The 19,909-nt window shown below is 42.0% G+C and overlaps 1 protein-coding gene across 1 annotated transcript in view; it reads left to right on the forward strand.

Annotated features, from left to right (window-relative positions):
• Window positions 1-19,574, forward strand: part of BBS2 (Bardet-Biedl syndrome 2) — a 29,312-nt gene extending 9,738 nt beyond the window's left edge. The window contains exons 6-17 of the mRNA XM_069549875.1: window positions 6,762-6,866; window positions 6,950-7,036; window positions 9,979-10,114; window positions 10,358-10,497; window positions 11,681-11,825; window positions 11,917-12,088; window positions 12,753-12,882; window positions 14,186-14,317; window positions 15,127-15,264; window positions 16,108-16,220; window positions 17,721-17,869; window positions 19,102-19,574. Coding sequence (XP_069405976.1) covers window positions 6,762-6,866; window positions 6,950-7,036; window positions 9,979-10,114; window positions 10,358-10,497; window positions 11,681-11,825; window positions 11,917-12,088; window positions 12,753-12,882; window positions 14,186-14,317; window positions 15,127-15,264; window positions 16,108-16,220; window positions 17,721-17,869; window positions 19,102-19,208 — 1,554 coding nt within the window. The 3' untranslated portion in view covers window positions 19,209-19,574. The remainder of the gene's footprint in view (window positions 1-6,761; window positions 6,867-6,949; window positions 7,037-9,978; window positions 10,115-10,357; window positions 10,498-11,680; window positions 11,826-11,916; window positions 12,089-12,752; window positions 12,883-14,185; window positions 14,318-15,126; window positions 15,265-16,107; window positions 16,221-17,720; window positions 17,870-19,101) is intronic.
• Window positions 19,575-19,909: the final 335 nt, after the last annotated feature.

Here is a 19,909-nt window from a genome sequence, read left to right on the forward strand (position 1 = left end):
TGCTAGACACTGTTCTAAGTTATTTACATGAGCTACTCATTTAATCCAACAGCAGCACAATTATGAAGGAATCAGTAGTTCTCCTTTTACAGATGAGGGAACATGTTACATTTCTTTGTGAAGTTACTCTCAAAAGCTCATGGCTATTAAGTGGCATGGTCAGGTCCTCCTGCTTCTTATCATGTGTATTAAATGGGATTGAATATTGAATGAACTGTGTATATGAGGGTTTTAGAGTTTTTCTCTTCATTCAGATTAAGTACTTCTTAGGCACATTTCTGTTGGTAGACTTAAAAACTAGATGTCAGAGAACTTGACTAGTTTCTTTGTGATTAGAATTACTCATGTAATTCAAACGGAAATGTTTCTGAAAGAATTATCTAAACAGTGTCTAAAGACTGCCCTTATCCCTATGGTTTGGTATTCTTAGGATATTTATTTTTGCTGGTTTTCCAGGATTGGGCAAGATGGAAACCAAAAAGATAATTAGGATATTCTAAATTAAGGAGAAATATCAATAACCTCAGGCAGATGACACCACCTTTATGGCAGAAAGTGAAGAGGAACTAAAAAGCCTCTTGATGAAAGTGAAAGAGGAGAGTGAAAAAGTTGGCTTAAAGCTCAATGTTCAGAAAACAAAGATCATGGCATCTGGTCCCATCACTTCATGGGAAGTAGATGGGGAAACAGTGGAAACAGTGTCAGACTTTATTTTTTGGGGCTCCATAATCACTGCAGATGGTGACTGCAGCCATGAAATTAAAAGACGCTTACTCCTTGGAAGGAAAGTTATGACCAACTTAGATAGCATATTCAAAAGCAGAGACATTACTTTGCCAACAAAGGTCTGTCTAGTCAAGGCTATGGTTTTTCCAGTGGTCATGGATGGATGTGAGAGTTGGACTGTGAAGAAAGCTGAGCGCCGAAGAATTGATGCTTTTGAACTGTGGTGTTGGAGAAGACTCTTGAGAGTCCCTTGGACTGCAGGGAGATCCAACCAGTCCATTCTAAAGGAGATCAGCCCTGGGATTTCTTTGGAAGGAATGATGCTAAAGCTGAAACTCCAGTACTTTGACCACCTCATGCAAAGAATTGACTCATTGGAAAAGACTGATGCTGGGAGGGATTAGGGGCAGGAGGAGAAGGGGACGACAGAGGATGAGATGGCTGGATGGCATCACTGACTCAATGGACATGAGTTTGGGTGAATTCCGGGAGCTGGTGATGGACAGGGAGGCCTGGCGTGCTGCGATTCATGGGGTCGCAAAGAGTCGGACACGACTGAGCGACTAAACTGAACTGAACTGAAATTAAGGAAGGAGACGGAAATAAAGGAGCATTGGCTTGGGAACCCTGTAAATGGACAGAAAAGAAAAACAACAGAAGAAAGTCTTAGAGATCGAAATGGTGGTATTGTGCAGAAATCAATCAGCCGTTGTTTGGGAGGCTGTATCGGAAAAGATTGAAGGCAACAGCCTGAGAGCTCCCCTTGGGAGGAGAACTCATCCTTGGTTCTCTTTGCCTACAAAAGCTGTTTAGGAACATCAGGCTTCTGTTCCCCTGCCTGCAAAAGGAAGACCAAAAAGCAAAACGTGTATATTCATATGTAAAGTGTTATCCGTGATTCTGAAGGGTTTACCTTTACTGTGGACTTCCCTTGTGGCTCAGATGGTAAAGCGTCTGCCTACAATGTGGGAGACCCAGATTTGATCCCTGGGTCGGGAAGATCCGCTGGAGAAGGAAATGGCAACCTGCTCCAGTACCTTGCCTGGAAAATCCCATGGACAGAGGAGTGTCGTAGGCTACAGTCCATGAGGCTGCAAAGAGTCGGACACGACTGAATGACTTCACTTCTTCACTTTTACTGTAGCTTTTTCCTTAATCTGACTCTACTTCTTATGTACTCACATTTTTTATGCTTGTAAGCTGACGGTTGTGGTAGAGGAAAATGGAGGGGAGAAGTGAGTGCCCAAAGCAGAGCGTGGCTGAAGGTGTGTGTCCATCTGGCAATTTTGTGTACCTGGCTGCGTTTCATGCCTGCTTTTCTAGAGAGATGGTCCTTCGCTTTCATTAGATTGTTGAAGGGGATTGCCAGCTTGAGAATTGCCTGTAGGTGCTGGGTTCTGCACTACCGTTTCCCTTTCATTTAAATTCATAGTAAATCTTTTCCCATTTTAGGAATCGCTGAGGTTTTGTTGGATTTCTGTTGATTGTCAATACTAGATGCGAGAGGAGTACATTCTGTGAAACACTTTTTTCCTAAATCCTAGAAAAGGGCAGGAGAACATGAAATAATGGCGAGGAATTTGACATGCCTGTTGATCCTCTAGTCCACAAAAGAAGAAACTAGTGACCTTATAAAGGACTAAGGGATCTAGGGAAACTGGGGCTAAATTTAGGAAAATGGGGACTGTATAAGATTGTTCATTTCAGGGCCATTTTCTTGTCCTCTTGGTTTGATTTTGCTCTGAGTTCACATCTGTTTTTGCACATCAGCGAAATTGTGAAGAGTACTGCCAAAAGAATGCCTTGAGCTAAATAATTCTGGAGTCCCACATGGCACTTTGTATTCAGAGTTGAGTGAAGTGGGTGGCTTTATAGAAAAGCTGTAGGTGTAGAAGAAATTACATAGCTATTCTCTACTTTATACAGTTTACTTTTTATTATCTCTTACATTAGTCAGAATTAGAAAGTAGATCTGCAGGGTCATAGATATCTTTAAACTGTGGCTTTAACTTTTAAGGACAATTTTGTTCAGTATCTAAAACTGTAGATTTTGTAAATTGTAATTGTAAATTCTCTTAACTGTGTTAAATCCTCTTCACAGTCCTGTTAATACTCCAGTATAACATATGCACTCTGTATATTGTTAGATATGTACAAATCCATGGTATTCTGGGATTTTGCTTTTTAAAGGATTATGTTTTCTTCTCAGTTCACTTCAGCCGCTCAGTCATGTCCGACTCTTTGCAACCCAATGAATCATAGCACGCCAGGCCTCCCTGTTCATCACCAACTCCTGGAGTTCACTCAGACTCATGTTCATTGAGTCAGTGATGCCATCCAGCCATCTCATCCTCTGTCGTCCCCTTCTCCTACCCCTAATCCCTCCCAGCATCAGAGTCTTTTCCAATAAGTCAATTCTTTGCATGACGTGTCCAAAGTACTGGAGCTTCAGCTTTAGCATCATTCCTTCCAAAGAAATCCCAGGGCTGATCTCCTTCAGAATGGACTGCTTGGATCTCCTTGCAGTCCAAGGGACTCTCAAGAGTCTTCTCCAATACCACAGTTCAAAAGCATCAGTTCTTTGGTGCTCAGCTTTCTTCACAGTCCAACTCTCACATCCATACATGACCACTGGAAAAACCATAGCCTTGACTAGACAGACCTTTGTTGGCAAAGTAATGTCTCTGCTTTTGAATATGCTATCTACGTTGGTCATAACTTTCCTTCCAAGGAGTAAGCATGTTTTAATTTCATGGCTGCAGTCACCATCTGCAGTGATTTTGGAGCCCCCCAAAATAAAGTCTGACACTGTTTCCCCATCTATTTCCCATGAAGTGATGGGACCAGATGCCATGATCTTCGTTTTCTGAATGTTGAGCTTTAAGCCAACTTTTTCACTCTCCTCTTTCACTTTCATCAAGAGGCTTTTTAGTTCCTCTTCACTTTTTGCCATAAGGGTGGTCTCATCTGCCTATCTGAGGTGATTGATATTTCTCCCGGCAATCTTGATTCCACCTTGTGCTTCTTCCAGCCCAGCATTTCTCATGATGAACTCTGCATGTAAGTTAAATGAGCAGGGTGACAATATATAGCCTTGACGTACTCCTTTTCCTATTTGGAACCAGTCTGTTGTTCCATGTTCAGTTCTAACTGTTGCTTCCTGACCTGCATACAGATTTCTCAAGAGGCAGGTTAGGTGGTCTGGTATTCCCATCTCTTTCAGAATTTTCCACAGTTTATTGTGATCCACACAGTCAAAGGCTTTGGCATAGTCAATAAAGCAGAAATAGATGTTTTTCTGGAACTCTCTTGCTTTTTTCCATGATCCAGAGGATGTTGGCAGTTTGATCTCTGGTTCCTCTGCTTTTTCTAAAACCAGCTTGAACATCTGGAATTCATGGTTCACGTATTGCTGAAGCCTGGCTTGGAGAATTTTGAGCATTACTTTACTAGCATGTGAGATGAGTGCAATTGTGCGGTAGTTTGAGCATTCTTTGGCATTGCCTTTCTTTGGAATTGGAATGAAAACTGACCTTTTCCAGTCCTGTGGCCACTGTTGAGTTTTCCAAATTTGCTGGCATCTTGAGTGCAGCACTTTCACAGCATCATCTTTCAGGATTTGAAAGAGCTCAACTGGGATTCCATCACCTCCACTAGCTTTGTTCGTAGTGATGCTTTCCAAGGCCCACTTGACTTCACTTCCAGGATGTCTGGCTCTAGGTGAGTGATTATACCATCATGATTATCTGGGTCATGAAGCTCTTTTTTGTATAGTTCTGTGTATTCTTGCCACCTCTTCTTAGTATCTTCTGCTTCTGTTAGGTCTAGACCATTTCTGTCCTTTATCAAGCCCATCTTTGCATGAAATGTTCCCTTGGTATCTCTGATTTTCTTGAAGAGATCTCTAGTCTTTCCCATTCTGTTGTTTTCCTCCATTTCTTTGCATTGATCGCTGAGGAAGGCTTTCTTATCTCTTCTTGCTATTCTTTGGAACTCTGCATTCAGATGCTTATATCTTTCCTTTTCTCCTTTGCTTTTTACCTCTCTTCTTTTCACAGCTATTTGTAAGGCCTCCCCAGACAGCCATTTTGCTTTTTTGCATTTCTTTTCCAGGGATGGTCTTGATCCCTGTCTCCTGTACAATGTCACGAACCTCCGTCCATAGTTCATCAGGCACTCTATCAGATCTAGTCCCTTAAATCTATTTCTCACTTCCTCTGTGTAATCATAAGGGATTTGATTTAGGTCATACCTGAATGGTCTAGTGGTTTCCCCCAGTTTCTTCAATTTAAGTCTGAATTTGACAATAAGGAGTTCATAATCTGAGCCACAGTCAGCTCCCGGTCTTGTTTTTGCTGACTGTATAGAACTTCTCCATCTTTGGCTGCAAAGAATGTAATCAGTCTGATTTCGGTGTTGACCCTCTGGTGATGTCCATGTGTAGAGTCTTCTCTTGTGTTGATGGAAGAGGGTGTTTGCTATGACCAGTGTGTTCTCTTGGCAAAACTCTATCAGTCTTTGCCCTGCTTCATTCTGTACTCCAAAGCCAAATTTGCCTGTTACTCCAGGTGTTTCTTGACTTCCTACTTTTGCATTCCAGTCCCCTATAATGAAAAGGACATCTTTTTTGGGCGTTAGTTCTAAAAGGTCTTGTAGGTCTTCATAGAATCATTCAACTTCAGCTTCTTCAGCATTACTGGTTGGGGCATAGACTTGGATTACTGTGATATTGAATGGTTTGCCTTGGAAATGAACAGAGGTCATTCTGTCGTTTTGAGATTGCATCCTAGTACTGCATTTCGGACTCTTTTGTTGACCATGATGGCTACTCCATTTCTTCTGAGGGATTCCTGCCCACAGTTTTAGATATAGTGGTCATCTGAGTTAAAGTCACCCATTCCAGTCCATTTTAGTTCACTGATTCCTAGAATGTCGACGTTCACTCCTGCCATCTCTTGTTTGACCACTTCCAATTTGCCTTGATTCATGGACCTAACATTCCAGGTTCCTATGCAATATTGCTCTTTACAGCATCAGACCTTGTTTCTATCACCATTCACATCCACAGCTGGGTATTGTTTTTGCTTTGGCTCCATCCCTTCATTCTTTCTGGAGTTATTTCTCCATTGATCTCCAGTAGCATATTGGGCACCTACTGACCTGGGGAGTTCCTCTTTCAGTATCGTATCATTTTGCCTTTTCCTACTGTTCATGGGGTTCTCAAGGCAAGAATACTGAAGTGGTTTGCCATTCCCTTCCCCAGTGGGCCACATTCTGTCAGACCTCTCCACCATGACCCGTCTGTCTCGGGTGGCCCCACACAGCATGGCTTAGTTTCATTGAGTTAGACAAGGCTGTGGTCCGTGTGATCAGATTGACTAGTTTTCTGTGATTATGGTTTCATTGTGTCTGCTCTCTGATGCCCTCTTGCAACACCTACCGTCTTACTTGGGTTTCTCTTACCTTGGACGTGGGGTATCTTCACGGTTGCTCCAGCAAAGCACAGCCGCTATTCCTTACCTTGGACGAGGTGTATCTCCTCACCTCTCCTCATGTTTTCTTCTAGTAAACAGTAAATTGTACCTTGGAAAAGTATACTCTTAAAAGATAATTAATTGTGGATTTTATACGTCCTTTTAAAATTTAGATTGTAGGATATTGTAAGGTAAGGAAATTGAAATAATCATTAAAATATTTGATCTAGTGTGTATAACATCAATTTTACATATTCCAGATCTTGTGTACGTGGTCTGTTTCCTCCTTAATTTTTCGATTTTATTATTTAAAAAAATAATTTGTTGAAATTTGCTACATATGCTTCATCTAAAACAGTAAACTTTGTGACTTTAATTCTTATGATCCAAATCTGAAATAGAGGACATGGATCATAGAGAAGAACACATTCCCCACTAATGGATTGGAAGTGCATTTAAACCTAATTTTAACACACTTGTAGCAAGGTATGCAGTTTTATAAAGTCACTTTGCACTAAATTGAGCCTTAATGAACTTTATCTTTTTCATTCTTTTTTGCAGATCATCACCTCTCTTTGCCCCATGTATGGCAGTCGATTTGGTTATGCCCTTTCCAATGGCACCGTTGGAGTGTATGACAAAACAGCCCGATACTGGAGAATTAAAGTTTGTATGATATAGCCTCTGATATTCAAGCATTTTATACTTATTGAGAGACTTCTATACTAATTATTGAAATTCCTTTTCAGTCCAAAAATCATGCCATGAGTATTCATGCTTTTGACCTTAACTCTGATGGAGTGTGTGAACTGATAACTGGTTGGTCCAATGGGAAGGTAAGTTTATTTTTTTTTTTATTTTTATTTTTTTGGGGGAAGGTAAGTTTAAATAGTAGTGTTCAAGTATAATTTAAAGTAATAACTATCTGAGCTATATTGGCTGTATGACTCCAAACTGTAACACGAAAATATGCACTTGAGTTCCTTGGCTGTGCTTTCAAATTTAACTTCATAATCTTCCTAGATTTTTCCTTCCTGCTCTGGTAATCAGCACTGCAGAGTGAGTGAGTGTCCTTTCGGTTTATAAGCCCTATTTGAGGGAAGATCTCCAGGGAACGTCTAACTCCCTTACTTAAAGGGATGGGAATCAATCAAGTTGATCATAGGCCTAGGCAAGTAAAATAAAGGATTTTTAGTAAGCTAGTAGTGAACGGTGTATGTAGCTCTTTTCTGGTAAATCTTCAAGTTTGACTAAAATCTTGGAATTAGTGGAAAGAGTTATGTTATTGTTTTCCAAGCTATAACTTCAAACTAGGATTTTTTTTTTTTTTTTTTTTGCTTCTTTCCTTTTTTAACTTCAAACCAGAACTTTGTACAGTCTCTTGGCAAGTCAGGATTGTCTTGTTAGAAACTGCTGAAGGAGCTGCCAGATCTCCGTGGATACCATTTGCCCTAGCTCTTTCATCTGTCAGTGCTGATTGCCTGAAGGAGATCAGCTAGTTCTAGCTTTTCTTCTTTGATTTTTCTTCACTTTTGGCCAGTGTCTTGTAACCTTCTTTTGGTGCTGTGTGAAGAACAGATTCTAAAAAACTGTTACGTTGGTTCCTACTTCTCCACTTGGTTTTGTTTTTGGTATAGGTGTTAAAAATTACAGAGGAAGACTGTGTAGTTGCTTATTAAGAAACGGGGACCCTATTCTGGGGGAATATAAATTATTATGATTGATTCAAGAATTAGAAAACTACTTAAGAAGTTATCTAAAGTAACCTTCAGATATGACTCTAAACCTTGAAGTCTGTCTAGTTAAATGCTTTCAAAATTTTAAGAAATTTCTATTACATAGTCATAATTTGTATGTTCTAAGCCATACAAAAGATAAGCAAACTATACAGTTCATTATATAAGTGGAACACTTGTTGTCTGCACTCAACAGAAACAACATTAAAAGGAATATAGATCCACCGGGTGAACATAGGTGCAAAATTACTTAATTTAAATGCAACTAGCCAACTAACTTTTTCTTTAGTAGGTCATTTGTTGAGTTGGAGGGTCATTTTTTCCATGGCAAAACTTTCATGTTGATAAAGCAAAAGAATAGAAAATCCACAGAAAAACAGATTTGTAGCCCTGTTTCTTAGTTAGCAAGTTAACCCACTTATTTGCTAGAAATTACAGAAGCACAGTGCTGAAGGCCATGGAGAAGTTAGAATGAAGCAAGTTCAGTTCAGTCTGAGTTCAAGGCTTCTGTTAATGTGTGAAGAACTCTGGTCAGTACAGGCTATTCATCGCATCCATATGGTATTCTCCAGCCAAGGGGTAGGAGCTGGTAGTAAGCTATGACCTAAATTAGTGTGTTTTTCACTGCAAAATTGTGCCCAAAAGGCTGTTTATGAAAAGACAGAAGTAGTGGTCTCTGAGATGCTTGCTCTGTTAGATTTTCTGTAGCTAGCCTTTTATCATGGAGAAGCAATGGCAACCCACTCCAGTACTGTTGCCTGGAGAATCTCATAGATGGAGGAGCCTGGTAGGCTGCAGTCTGTGGGGTTGCACAGAGTCGGACACGGCTGAAGCGACTTAGCAGCAGCAGCCTTTCATCAATAATGCATGTGTTCTTGATTAGAATGAAAGCTCACTTTAGGTGGTTACCCTTCCCTGTTGTTTTGTGGTGCACTCGTTTCTGAAGGGTCCGTGATGCATTTATCTGACTCCTCTGGGAAGCGATGTGGATGATTGTAGGGCTCTCTGCAGCATCTCAGTAGCTCACGTGGCAAAGGGACCTTGAACAGGGCTATTCCAGAAGCGTGGATGGTGGGAGACTGGGCTTGCTTGGCATTTCTCAACCTTTAGATATAAATGGGGACTTCCCTGGTGGAACAGTGATTAAGACTCCACACTCCCAATGCAGGGAGCCAGGTTTGATCCCTGGTCAGGGAACTAGATCCCATGCTGCAGCTAAGACACAGCGCAGCCAAATAAATAAAAATTTTAGGTGTAATGTATTTTATATATTTATATATAATAAAGGTGAAATTTGTATTTAGAGCTAATACGTCTTGTATACCTCTATGTGCCAGTCCCTGTTCTACCTGCTTAACACGTTAACCCTTTTAGACCTTGTTACAACCCTGACGTGTAGATACAGTTATTTTCCTCATGTTCTTATTGTTGATCTCCAAATGAGGAAGCTAAGTCCAGAATGGTTAAAGAGGTTTGCCCAAGATCCCACAGGTAGTGAGTGGCAAAGCTGGAATTCGAACCTGGGAAGTTTGGACTTTCACACTGTGTTATATATTTTCTAAAAGTACTGTCTCTCAGCCAACCCACTTCTCCAAATGAAATACTAGGCCAGTATGTAAAACAGCTTTTAAGGAAAAACAGAGCTGAGTGAGGTCCCTTGGCCCCTTGGTTATAGGTATGTATTGAGAAGACACAGAGGGAGCCCCTTGGAGTACTCATTAAAAAAAATTTTTTTTTTAATTTGGGTGCATCTGGTCTTAGTTGCAGCTTGAGGAATCCTTCGCTGCCGTGTGCAGGCTCTCTAGTTGTGGCGAGAGGGCTTAGTTGCCCAGTGGCATGTAGGATCTTAGTTCCCTGACCAGGGATCAAACTCTCATCCCCTGCACTGGAAGGTGGATTCCTAACCACTAGGCCACCAGGGAAGTCCCCTCCTTGGAGCCCTCTTAAAAACTTCTAGACTAAAGCTGATTGTACTTGAAATTTTTGTGTCATTTTAAGAACCTAGAGCAGAAGCTATTTTCAAGTTCTTGTTCTATTTTTAGGTCGATGCTCGAAGTGACCGGACTGGGGAGGTCATCTTTAAGGACAACTTTTCATCTGCGATTGCTGGTGTGGTGGAGGGAGATTACCGGATGGATGGCTGCGAACAGTTAATCTGCTGCTCGGTGGATGGAGAAAGTAAATTGGGATAGGAGAGATCTTTGAGAATTCAGATTTCTCAGTCTGATTGGGTCAGAATCCCGGGAGATTTCACCATAAAGTGTTTGTGTTGATACCCTTTTGTCCTAAAGAATTCACCTGAGTTGGGGAAATGAGAACTTAGGTTTTAAGACTAGGTCACTGATGACTTAAAAGTAAGACCTGGCTGTGCCTGGGCTGTCCCTCAGTCCTGTGGGTTTTTTTTTTTTTCCCTCCTGTCAGTCCGGGGCTACCTGCCGGGCACGGCTGAGATGAGAGGCAACCTCATGGACATCAGCGTAGAGCAGGACCTGATCCGAGAGCTGAGTCAGAAGAAACAGAACCTGTTGCTGGAGCTCCGCAACTATGAGGAAAACGCCAAGGTCGGACCTGATGGGACGGGCACGAGGGAGGCTGAGAGGCTGAGAGTGACCAGGAGGATGGGCAGTTGGGAAAGGAGGGTCTCCGCATCTGGCGGGGCGTGGTCTCCCCCTCCCCGCTGGTGCACGGGCAGATGGCCTGGCCCTTCTGCCAGTGTCAGAATGAAGAGGGCACGTATCCTTTAACCCAGAAATCCCTCTGCTGGGGAGCTCAGCCAGAGAGAGATTTGCACGAGTGTTCAAACACACTGAAGTGCTGTTTGTAGCAGGGAACGATGATAAATTTTGGTCAGTCATAGGGAGGGTGGGCTGGGGAATATTAAGCAGCTCAAAAGAATGATGTATATACCTGTGGACTAACGTGGAAGGATGTCTGGTATTATGGAGTGAAGGGAAGCAAGAATAGTGTGTTTAGAGTATCTTTTTCAACCACAAATAACAAACGTGGACACCTGCAGAGACTCTGGGTCTGCTGTTGTGTGTGTGTGTGTACGTGTGTACGTGTACTTACCTGACTAGCTGGAGGGTGAGCTGGGGAGTAGGATTTTAATTTGTCGCATCATGTATAACTATTTGAATTTGCTACACTCAGTGAGTTTCTTTAGTCATTTAAAACAGAACAATACAGAACAATGTAAAAGGTGGGTGGCTTCCCTGGTGGCTCAGTGGTAAGGACTCTGCCTGCCTATGCAGGAGACATGGGTTTGATCTGTCGTCAGGAAGATGCTTAGTGTCTCAGGGCACTTAAGCCTGTGCGCCACAACTACTGAGCCTGTGCTCTAGAGCCTGGGAGCTGCAAGTACTGAACCCGAGCACCCTAGAGCCCACGCTCTGCAACAAGAGAAGCCACTGCAGTGAGAAACCCACGTGCCACAGCTACAGAGAAAGCCCACACAGCAACGAAGACCCAGCTTAGCCAGTAAATAAATAAGTTTTTTAGGGTGTAAACGGCGTGCTGGGCGGCAGTGGTCCCTAACCACAGGAAGGGATGAGGGTATTTTCCTTTGGGAAAAGGCCAGGTTACAGCGAGAGCACTAATGAGGTGAGTTCTCTGACATTTAAAGACTCAGATGAATATAAGATACAGGGGATGTATCTTCTGAAGCCAGATAGCTGTTTTTAAAATTGACATGAGTTCACTGTTCCGGGGACTGAGTTGGAAGTGGGGGGGTTGCATGTTTTGCAGGCTGAGCTGAGCAGTCCACTGAACGAGGCTGATGGGCATCGGGGCGTGATCCCTGCCAACACCAAACTCCACACCGCCCTCTCCGTCAACCTGGGGAGCGAGGCACAGGCCGCCCATGCTGAGTTGTGCATTTCCACCTCTAATGGTAAGGCGTTACTGACACACGGCTGGTGGTCATTGGCGCCTGTGTCGTCTGGGAGCGGCTCTTGAACTGCTGTCTTCTCTCTTCCCTGCAGACACCATCATCCGAGCAGTGTTGATTTTCGCGGAGGGCATTTTTGCGGGTGAAAGCCACGTGGTGCACCCCAGTGTCCACCACCTCTCCAGCTCCGTCCGCATCCCCATCACACCTCCCAAGGACATCCCCGTGGACCTGCACTTGAAAACCTTCGTGGGCTACAGGAGCAGGTGACCCTTCGCACATTGCGGGTCATGTCCAGGCAGCACTGAGAGGACAGTACAAAGTGTAGATTTCCCCTCTTGCCATGGATTCTCCGGGGCCAGAGAAGCCACTTATTGGCTCTTTCCACCCAGGCAAGGTTTCCCATGGCTTCTTATTTCTCTAATTTGAAATCTTTCCAAAAAATAAATTAAAAGTATTTAAGTTTGAAATGATTATTTCTGGGTTTAGTCAGATGATTTCATATTCACAGCAATTCCAAAAGTACACTTAATGGATAGTTTTGGCCACCAAGACTACAGGGGTTTAGGTTCTGTTATATGACAGTCATATGTAACCTTAGCCAGTGAAGAAGAGCACTAGATTTGTGGAAGATAGAAACCTTTTCACATTCCTTTTTGGGTGTTGTAAACCCTGGGTGTGTGCATATGTATACACAGACTCACGCCTCTAAATCCCAAACCCCGTTACTGTGGGACTTGAACTCTCAATTTTTTTTTTTTTTTTTTTTTTTGAGGCAGGGTTGCGGGGAGGAGAGTAGACAGTTTCTTTAGTGAAACCCATAAGTAACAGCTTGACTCAGTAGTGACCTTATGTTTATCTGGGGCGCCTTTCCCTTTGAAATAACATTCAACACAAACAGTTCTCTTCTATTATGTTGGTTGGCCGTAGCACCCAGTTTCACGTGTTTGAGCTGACAAGACAGCTACCCCGATTCTCCATGTATGTGCTCACCAGCCCGGACCCCGCCAGTGAGCCCCTCAGTTACGTCAACTTTATCATCGCAGAACGGGCCCAGAGGGTGAGTGTCTGGCTTTTCTCTTTGCAACCTGTTTGCACTTTAGACTCTTTGACATTATTTCACAGAAAAGGGGAAATTACATGAGTGTGTTATTTGGTTTTAGTAAATATGACATGAAGGAGTTAGGTTGGAGTTGGATAGTTTACAACAAGTACCAAAAATGTTGCTAAAATATCTTCTTCCATTTTGAAAAAATTATTCAAAAATATTTATCTTGGCTAATCAATTCAGAAATATTTATTTTGAGTCATTAATTGGAAGTTACTTACCTAAGCAATCCTTAGTCACAGGTGAATTCCTCTGTTTCTTACTCCTCTTTTTTTTGTTAGTCTTAGTGGGATTGTCCAGATCTAGTGTTTTAAGAGGAGCCTGCATCAGAATGGAAAGAGAGTGGCCCTTGGAAATGGGAATACCGTGGGGGTTCAAGTGCTACCTTAACTAAGTAAATTCTTAGGGGTCTTGTGGAATTCCCCTCATTGAGCATAATATTACCTCACAGGGGGCCCCTGAGGATTACAGAATTGGTATAACAGCACTTTGTAAAGTTTAAAGAACTAGTAATACCTGTGGATTTTAACCTTGACTGGACTTTAGAATTCTCAGTGAGGATTTTTAATCATGGAAATTCTCAGGCCCCTTACTGGTCTGTGAAACTTGAAACTCTACAGGTGGCCCCTTCCAAAATGCCTCACAAGTGGATCTTATGTGGAACCTGTGTTATAAACCACTGTAAAGTATTACTATTATTTATATTAAGATTTATTCTTATAATGTGGATGTTATCTCTGTGTCTGTGCGTGCAAACGTTTTAAAGGGTGGAGTGGAATGATTTTAAGCAGGCTAGAGCCACAGAATAGCTCTCATTGAAACAGAATTAGCATCATACTTGAATCGTGTCTACATTGCATATAAGGTTATGTCTAAGTAGGGGACTTCCCTGCTGATCCAGTGGTTAAGACTCTATGCTTCACTACAGGGGCTTGGGTTCAATCTGTGGTTGAGGAACTAAGGTCCCAAATACCACACAGTGCACCCAAAAAGTAAAACTAAATAAATAAATTAAAAAATTTTAAAATACATGTCTGAGTACAAAACGCATGCTATGGGACCAGATATAATTGTGCATGTTACTTATTACACGTATCAGGTGGGAAAAAGAAGTGTGAGTAGTGTTTTCTTGGTGGGGGAAGAGCTGTAATTATTGTTGTTTTTTTTAAACCCAGTAGTAAAACTAGAAAGAAGGGTAACTCTTAATGACTGTACTTAAAAAATGGAAATTCATTTCACACTCTTCGTCTTTAAGGTTGTTATGTGGCTCAACCAGAACTTTCTGTTACCAGAGGATACTAACATGCAGAACGCTCCATTTCAAGTGTGTTTCACCTCCCTACGGAACGGTGGCCAGCTGTATATAAAGATAAAACTTAGTGGAGAGGTAATTTTTACTGTCATGGACACAGATTTCTCATGTAAACGTTTACAACACTCAGTGTTAAGCAAGGCGGGTGACACCAGTCTCAAGGTCGTAAAACCACGTGTCTCAACCTAGACTGTTATCACCTCTGACACAGGCGTTTAATGTAGATCAGCAGTTTTTCTACCTCTATCCCCCACTTCCCTTCACCTGTTTGTCACCTAGTTTGGACTTCCCTGGTGGCTCAGACGGTAAAGCATCTGTCTACAATGCGGGAGACCCGGGTTCGATCCCTGGGTTGGGAAGATCCTCTGGAGAAGGAAATGGCAATCCACTCCAGTACTATTGCCTGGAAAATCCTATGGACAGAGGAGCTTGGTAGGCTACAGTCCATGGGGTCAAAAAGAGTCGGATATGACTGAGCTACTTCACTTTCACTTTGGGATGGTTTAGGAATACAGAGGAGAACAAAAGGTTTTCATTGTTTGAATGACTTTGTTGTTCCATTTATAAGGCAAAAGGATTGATTCTTTTTTTGTTTTTGGCCTGTTGCTAGAAATAATGTTATTTTCTTGAGGGCTGGACCTAATTTTTATTTATCACTGCATATAAATTTATGTTTCAATAAATGTGTTGAATATGGGGAAGTTCAGGTGCTGTTCCAGCTATCTGAGGATGTTACCTAATTTTTATTAGGTAAAGGGCTGGACCTAATTTTTATTTATCACTGCATATAAATTTATGTTTCAATAAATGTGTTGAATATGGGTAAGTTCAGGTGCTGTTCCAGCTATCTGAGGATGTTAACTTGTCTTTTTTCCTGTTGATAGATCACTGTAAATACTGATGATATCGATTTGGCTGGAGATATAATCCAGTCGATGGCATCGTTTTTTGCTATCGAAGACCTCCAGGTTGAAGCTGATTTCCCTGTCTACTTTGAAGAATTACGAAAGGTGCTAGTTAAGGTGAGGGCACCTGGTGGATGAATTTGTGAGACCACGGTGTTCTAATAATGTTTGCAATATTTCTGTTACATTAATGAAACTACAAATGTACATATATTACATGATAGTCATGTCTTAAAGAACTTTGGAAAATTCTTAAACTAAAAATTGAGCTAGTATTAGAGAATTCATGAGTTAAAGGATTTCTTTTATAAAAGTGAGTGGTTAGCTTAAGCACTTGCTTTCTGTGCTTGGTTTGGAAGGATACTTGAAAAATATATATATTAACAGTTTCCTTTGCTAGCCTTTCATCTTATCTGTTGTATATACTTTGCATTCTGTCTTAGTGCTTTCCCACGTGGCTCAGTGGTAAAGAATCTGCCTGACAATACAGGAGACACGAATTTGATTCCTGGGTCAGGGAGATCCCCTGGAGAAGGAAATGGCAACCCACTCCAGTATTCTTGCCTGAAAAACCTCATGGACAGAAGAGCCTGGCGGGCTACAGTCCATGGGGTTGCAAAGAGTCAGATGTGACTTATCGACTAAACAACAACAAAGAACCCAAAATCAAAAGTAAGGCTTGTGATGGGTCCCCACTTACAACATCCCCACCCCAAACCTCTAAAATGTTAGTGTTTGTGTGGCTTGGGCTCACAATGCTAAGATGTGGAAGAGCTTGACACAGAATGTCATTTTAAGTATTTCACTGAAGAGAAGGTGAAACAACAGAGGATAGTTAAGATAGAACAAGTGAATGGCAGAAAAAACAGGGCCTCGGTATAGAGAAGACAGTTCCTTGTCTATTTAGTTTTCAGGAAGTTGGTGAGGCCTTTTAAATTCCTGGGTGTTTATGGTTTCCAGGTGGATGAATACCACTCAGCGCATCAGAAGCTCAGTGCTGACATGGCTGATAACTCTAATCTGATCCGTAGTTTGCTGGTCCAAGCTGAAGATGCCCGTCTGATGAGGGACATGTGAGTATGTACCATGGCCAGGACAGGTGCTTTTTCTTGCCACCTTTATCTCTAGGGCTCCCCATTTTTTCCTCTCTCTGGCTATTTTTTTTTTTTTTTAAGGCAAAGAGATGTTGTTGGCCTTAGGCATTTGACTGTGCTTCCCTGGTGGCTCAGACAGTAAAGAATCTGCCTGCAGTGCAGGAGACCCAGATTCAATTCCTGGGTCGGGAAGATCCCCTGGAGAAGGGAATGGCTACCCACTCCAGTATTCTTGCCTGGATAATTCCTGGCTATCTTCCTGCTAGAGGAACCTGGCAGGCTGCAGTTACAGGGTCACAAAGAGTTGGACATGACTGAGCGACAAAAAAAAAACACTAGAGGGAAGTGACCAACCCCTAAAATTCCTTTTTTCTTGATTTATATTTCGTTTAGAAACTGTCAGATGCACACGGTTTTTATTTTTTAAAGCCAAGTTGGTTGATATGTAATTTATAATATACATGTAGAAAATTTACCCTTTTAGGTTTGGGCTTCCCTAGTGGCTCAAATGGTAAAGCGTCTGCCCGCAATGTGGGAGACCTGGGTTCGATTCCTGGGTCGGGAAGATCCCCTGGAGAAGGAAATGGCAATCCACTCCAGCACTCTTGCCTGGAAAATCCCATGGACGAAGGAGCCTGATAGTCTACAGTCCATGGGGTCGCGAAGAGTCGTGTCACTTCAATAAATTTGGGGAAATTTATACAATTGTGTTGCTACTACCGAAATCAAGTATTTCTCAGTTTCTCTTACTATAGTTTTATCTTTCCCAAACTGTCACATAAATGGAATCAGACAATATAAATGGAATCCATATACGTGGCATCAACCTTTTGAGTCTGGCTTCTTTCAGGTTCCATAATGCCGTTGAGGTTCATTCATGTTGTAAGTTACCAGTAGTTCATTCCATTTTATTGCTGACTATTCTGTTGTATTGATACCCATACTTGGTCAATATCCCACCGATTAATTGAGATTTGGGTTGCTTCCAGACTTTGGTGATTGAGAATAAGGCTGCTATAAATATTTGCATACAGGTTTTTTACAGACATGTTTCCATTCTTTCGGGTGAAATGTGTCATAATGTGATTGCTGGGTTGTATAGTAAGTGTATATTTAGCTTGATAAGAAACTGTCAGTATTAGTCTGAAGCTTGGAATATAGCCTGTCACCTTGCTGACTTTTCCCCACCCCTTATATCATGGGCATGATAATTCTTGGTTCCTAAATTCAAACAAACCATGGATTAATAACCAAGGAAGGCCACTTGTCTTCATTTGGAAGAAACAGAATAGTTCATAGAATATGCTCAAGTGTTTTCAAAGCAGACTTTAGCAGTTACCCTGTTTTTACCGTTTTAATGACAGTACAGCTAAAAATCTGGTTTGATCCTTTATTAAATATGTCTAAGAAGTTTGCAAATCTTTTCATTTAAGCCTGCCATACTGAGGTCTAGTCATGTTAACCTATTGATGTACACAGGAAAACAATGAAGAATCGCTATATGGAACTCTATGACCTTAATAAAGACTTGCTCAATGGATATAAAATTCGCTGTAACAATCACACAGAACTGTTGGGAAGCCTCAAAGCAGTAAATCAAGCCATTCAAAGAGCAGGTCGTCTGCGTGGTAAGTCTCTTTTTGTAGCACTGCAGTTCTTCTTTAATTTCTGGGCAAGAACCATTAAAGATGGTGGTAGCTTCAAGAATTCCTATCAGGGCTTGTATCTATAAAGATACCTTTCATATTCGAGTTGGTACCATTCACTTGAGTTTAGCCAGCCTACTGTTTGGCTTTAGTTTGCCAACTTCAGACGGTAAAAAACTTTCAGTTCCTTTTTTTTTAAAGATTTGTTTATTTTTGGCTATATAGGGTCTTCATTATTGGAGAAGGAAATGGCAACCCACTCCAGTTTTCTTGCCTGGAGAATCCCAGGGACGGGGGAGCCTGGTGGGCTGCTGTCTGTGGGGTCGCATAGAGTCGGACACAACTGAAGTGACTTAGCAGCAGCAGCAGGGTCTTCTTTGCTGTGTTTGGGCCTTCTTCAGCTGTGGCTAGCAGAAACCAGCACTGGTCCTAGGCGCAGGGAGCCCAGGAGTTGCAGCACATGGGCTCTAGAGCACAGGCTCAGTGTTGGGGTGCACGGGCTTAGTTGTCCCAAGGCATGTGGGATCTTCCCGAACTTGCTGCATCCTCAGAAGAAAAACTGAGTGACATATTCCCAAGAGGAAAGCCTTAAGTACTCCTATTGGAATCTGCTGTTTTGGGTCAGTGCTTTGACTTCCTTTTAGAAACAATCTTTGCTAAGTGGATATAAGGTTTGATCCTTTTCTGTAAAACTGACTCTTAAGTTTCTAGGTATAAAATGGTCTCTAAGCTCGGTTTGTGATTAAAGCTCCGCATGAGAATATCTTTTCTAGGGAATGGTAAGATAAGATAAATTTGTACTATCTAGGACTTCCTGGTCCAGTGGTTGAGCATCCGCCTGCCAGTGTGGGGTACATGGGTTCCATCCCTGGTCAGGGAAGATTCCACCGGCCGTGGAACAGTTAAGCCCGTGCACCACAGCTACTGAGCCCCAGCACCCTAGAGCCTGTGCTCTGCAGCATCAGAAGCCACTGCAGCAAGAGACCCATGCACTGCGACTGGAGAGCAGCCCCGCTCCTCACAGCTCGAAAAGCTGGAGTGCTGCAACAGAGGCCCAGTGTAGCCAAAAATAAGCACTTTTTAAAAATTAAACACTGTATATCTCTAACTCTTCTCTACCCTGGTTTTATGTTGTTTTAAAGATGGCTTCTGGTTGATAATTTCACTTTAATCATCCTTTGGCTCACGTGGATATGGTATTTCTTCTCTGACAGTTGGAAAACCAAAGAACCAGGTGATCACTGCTTGTCGGGACGCGATCCGAAGCAACAACATCAACATGCTGTTCCGAATCATGCGGGTGGGGACAGCTTCTTCATAGGAGGGGAGAGACAGGGAACCAGGTTCCTAGAAAAGGTTTCCTTAAACTTCAAGGCTGGTTTGCTTTGGATCACATCCTGGTGAACCCAGGGTGCTGGGGGCAAAAACAACCTTGGTGAGTTGTACCAATGAAGAGACAAAGCATTGCCTCTTAGAAGTGTATTCACTTTCTATTTTTTTAAAATCAGTTGTACTGTTGCTGAGTAATACTGGTTTGTATGGAGGGAAATGAACACTTTTGAAACATTAGGGCTTCAAAGTCCAGTTTTTCTGTATGTATGTAAAGTCAGTGTATAGATACATCTTTTCTTAAAATTGTAATTAAAAATTATTATCTACTTTTCCATTAAAACATAAAGGTGTTGCACTTTGTGTTGACTGTATGAATCACATCAGGACTGCATAAAACCATTTGTATTGCGTGGAGAAAAACAAAAATTGGATATTCATTTTGTGCACCTTTTTGTAAAACCTCCCATCAACTTATTGAGTATATTTATTTTTCAGTTATTTACTTGGCTGCATAGGGTCTTAATTGTGGCACATGGACTCTCTAGCTGTTGGGCCTGGGCACAGGCTTAGCTGCCTCATGGCAAGTGGGATCCTTAATCCCCCAATCAGGGATCAAACCCATGTCCCCTGGCAGATTCTTAACGACTGGACCACCAGGGAAGTCCCAAATATGGATCTATTAAGAACTTA

Source organism: Ovis canadensis, chromosome 14, assembly GCF_042477335.2.
Source record: "Ovis canadensis isolate MfBH-ARS-UI-01 breed Bighorn chromosome 14, ARS-UI_OviCan_v2, whole genome shotgun sequence".
NCBI classification, from domain to species: domain Eukaryota; kingdom Metazoa; phylum Chordata; class Mammalia; order Artiodactyla; family Bovidae; genus Ovis; species Ovis canadensis.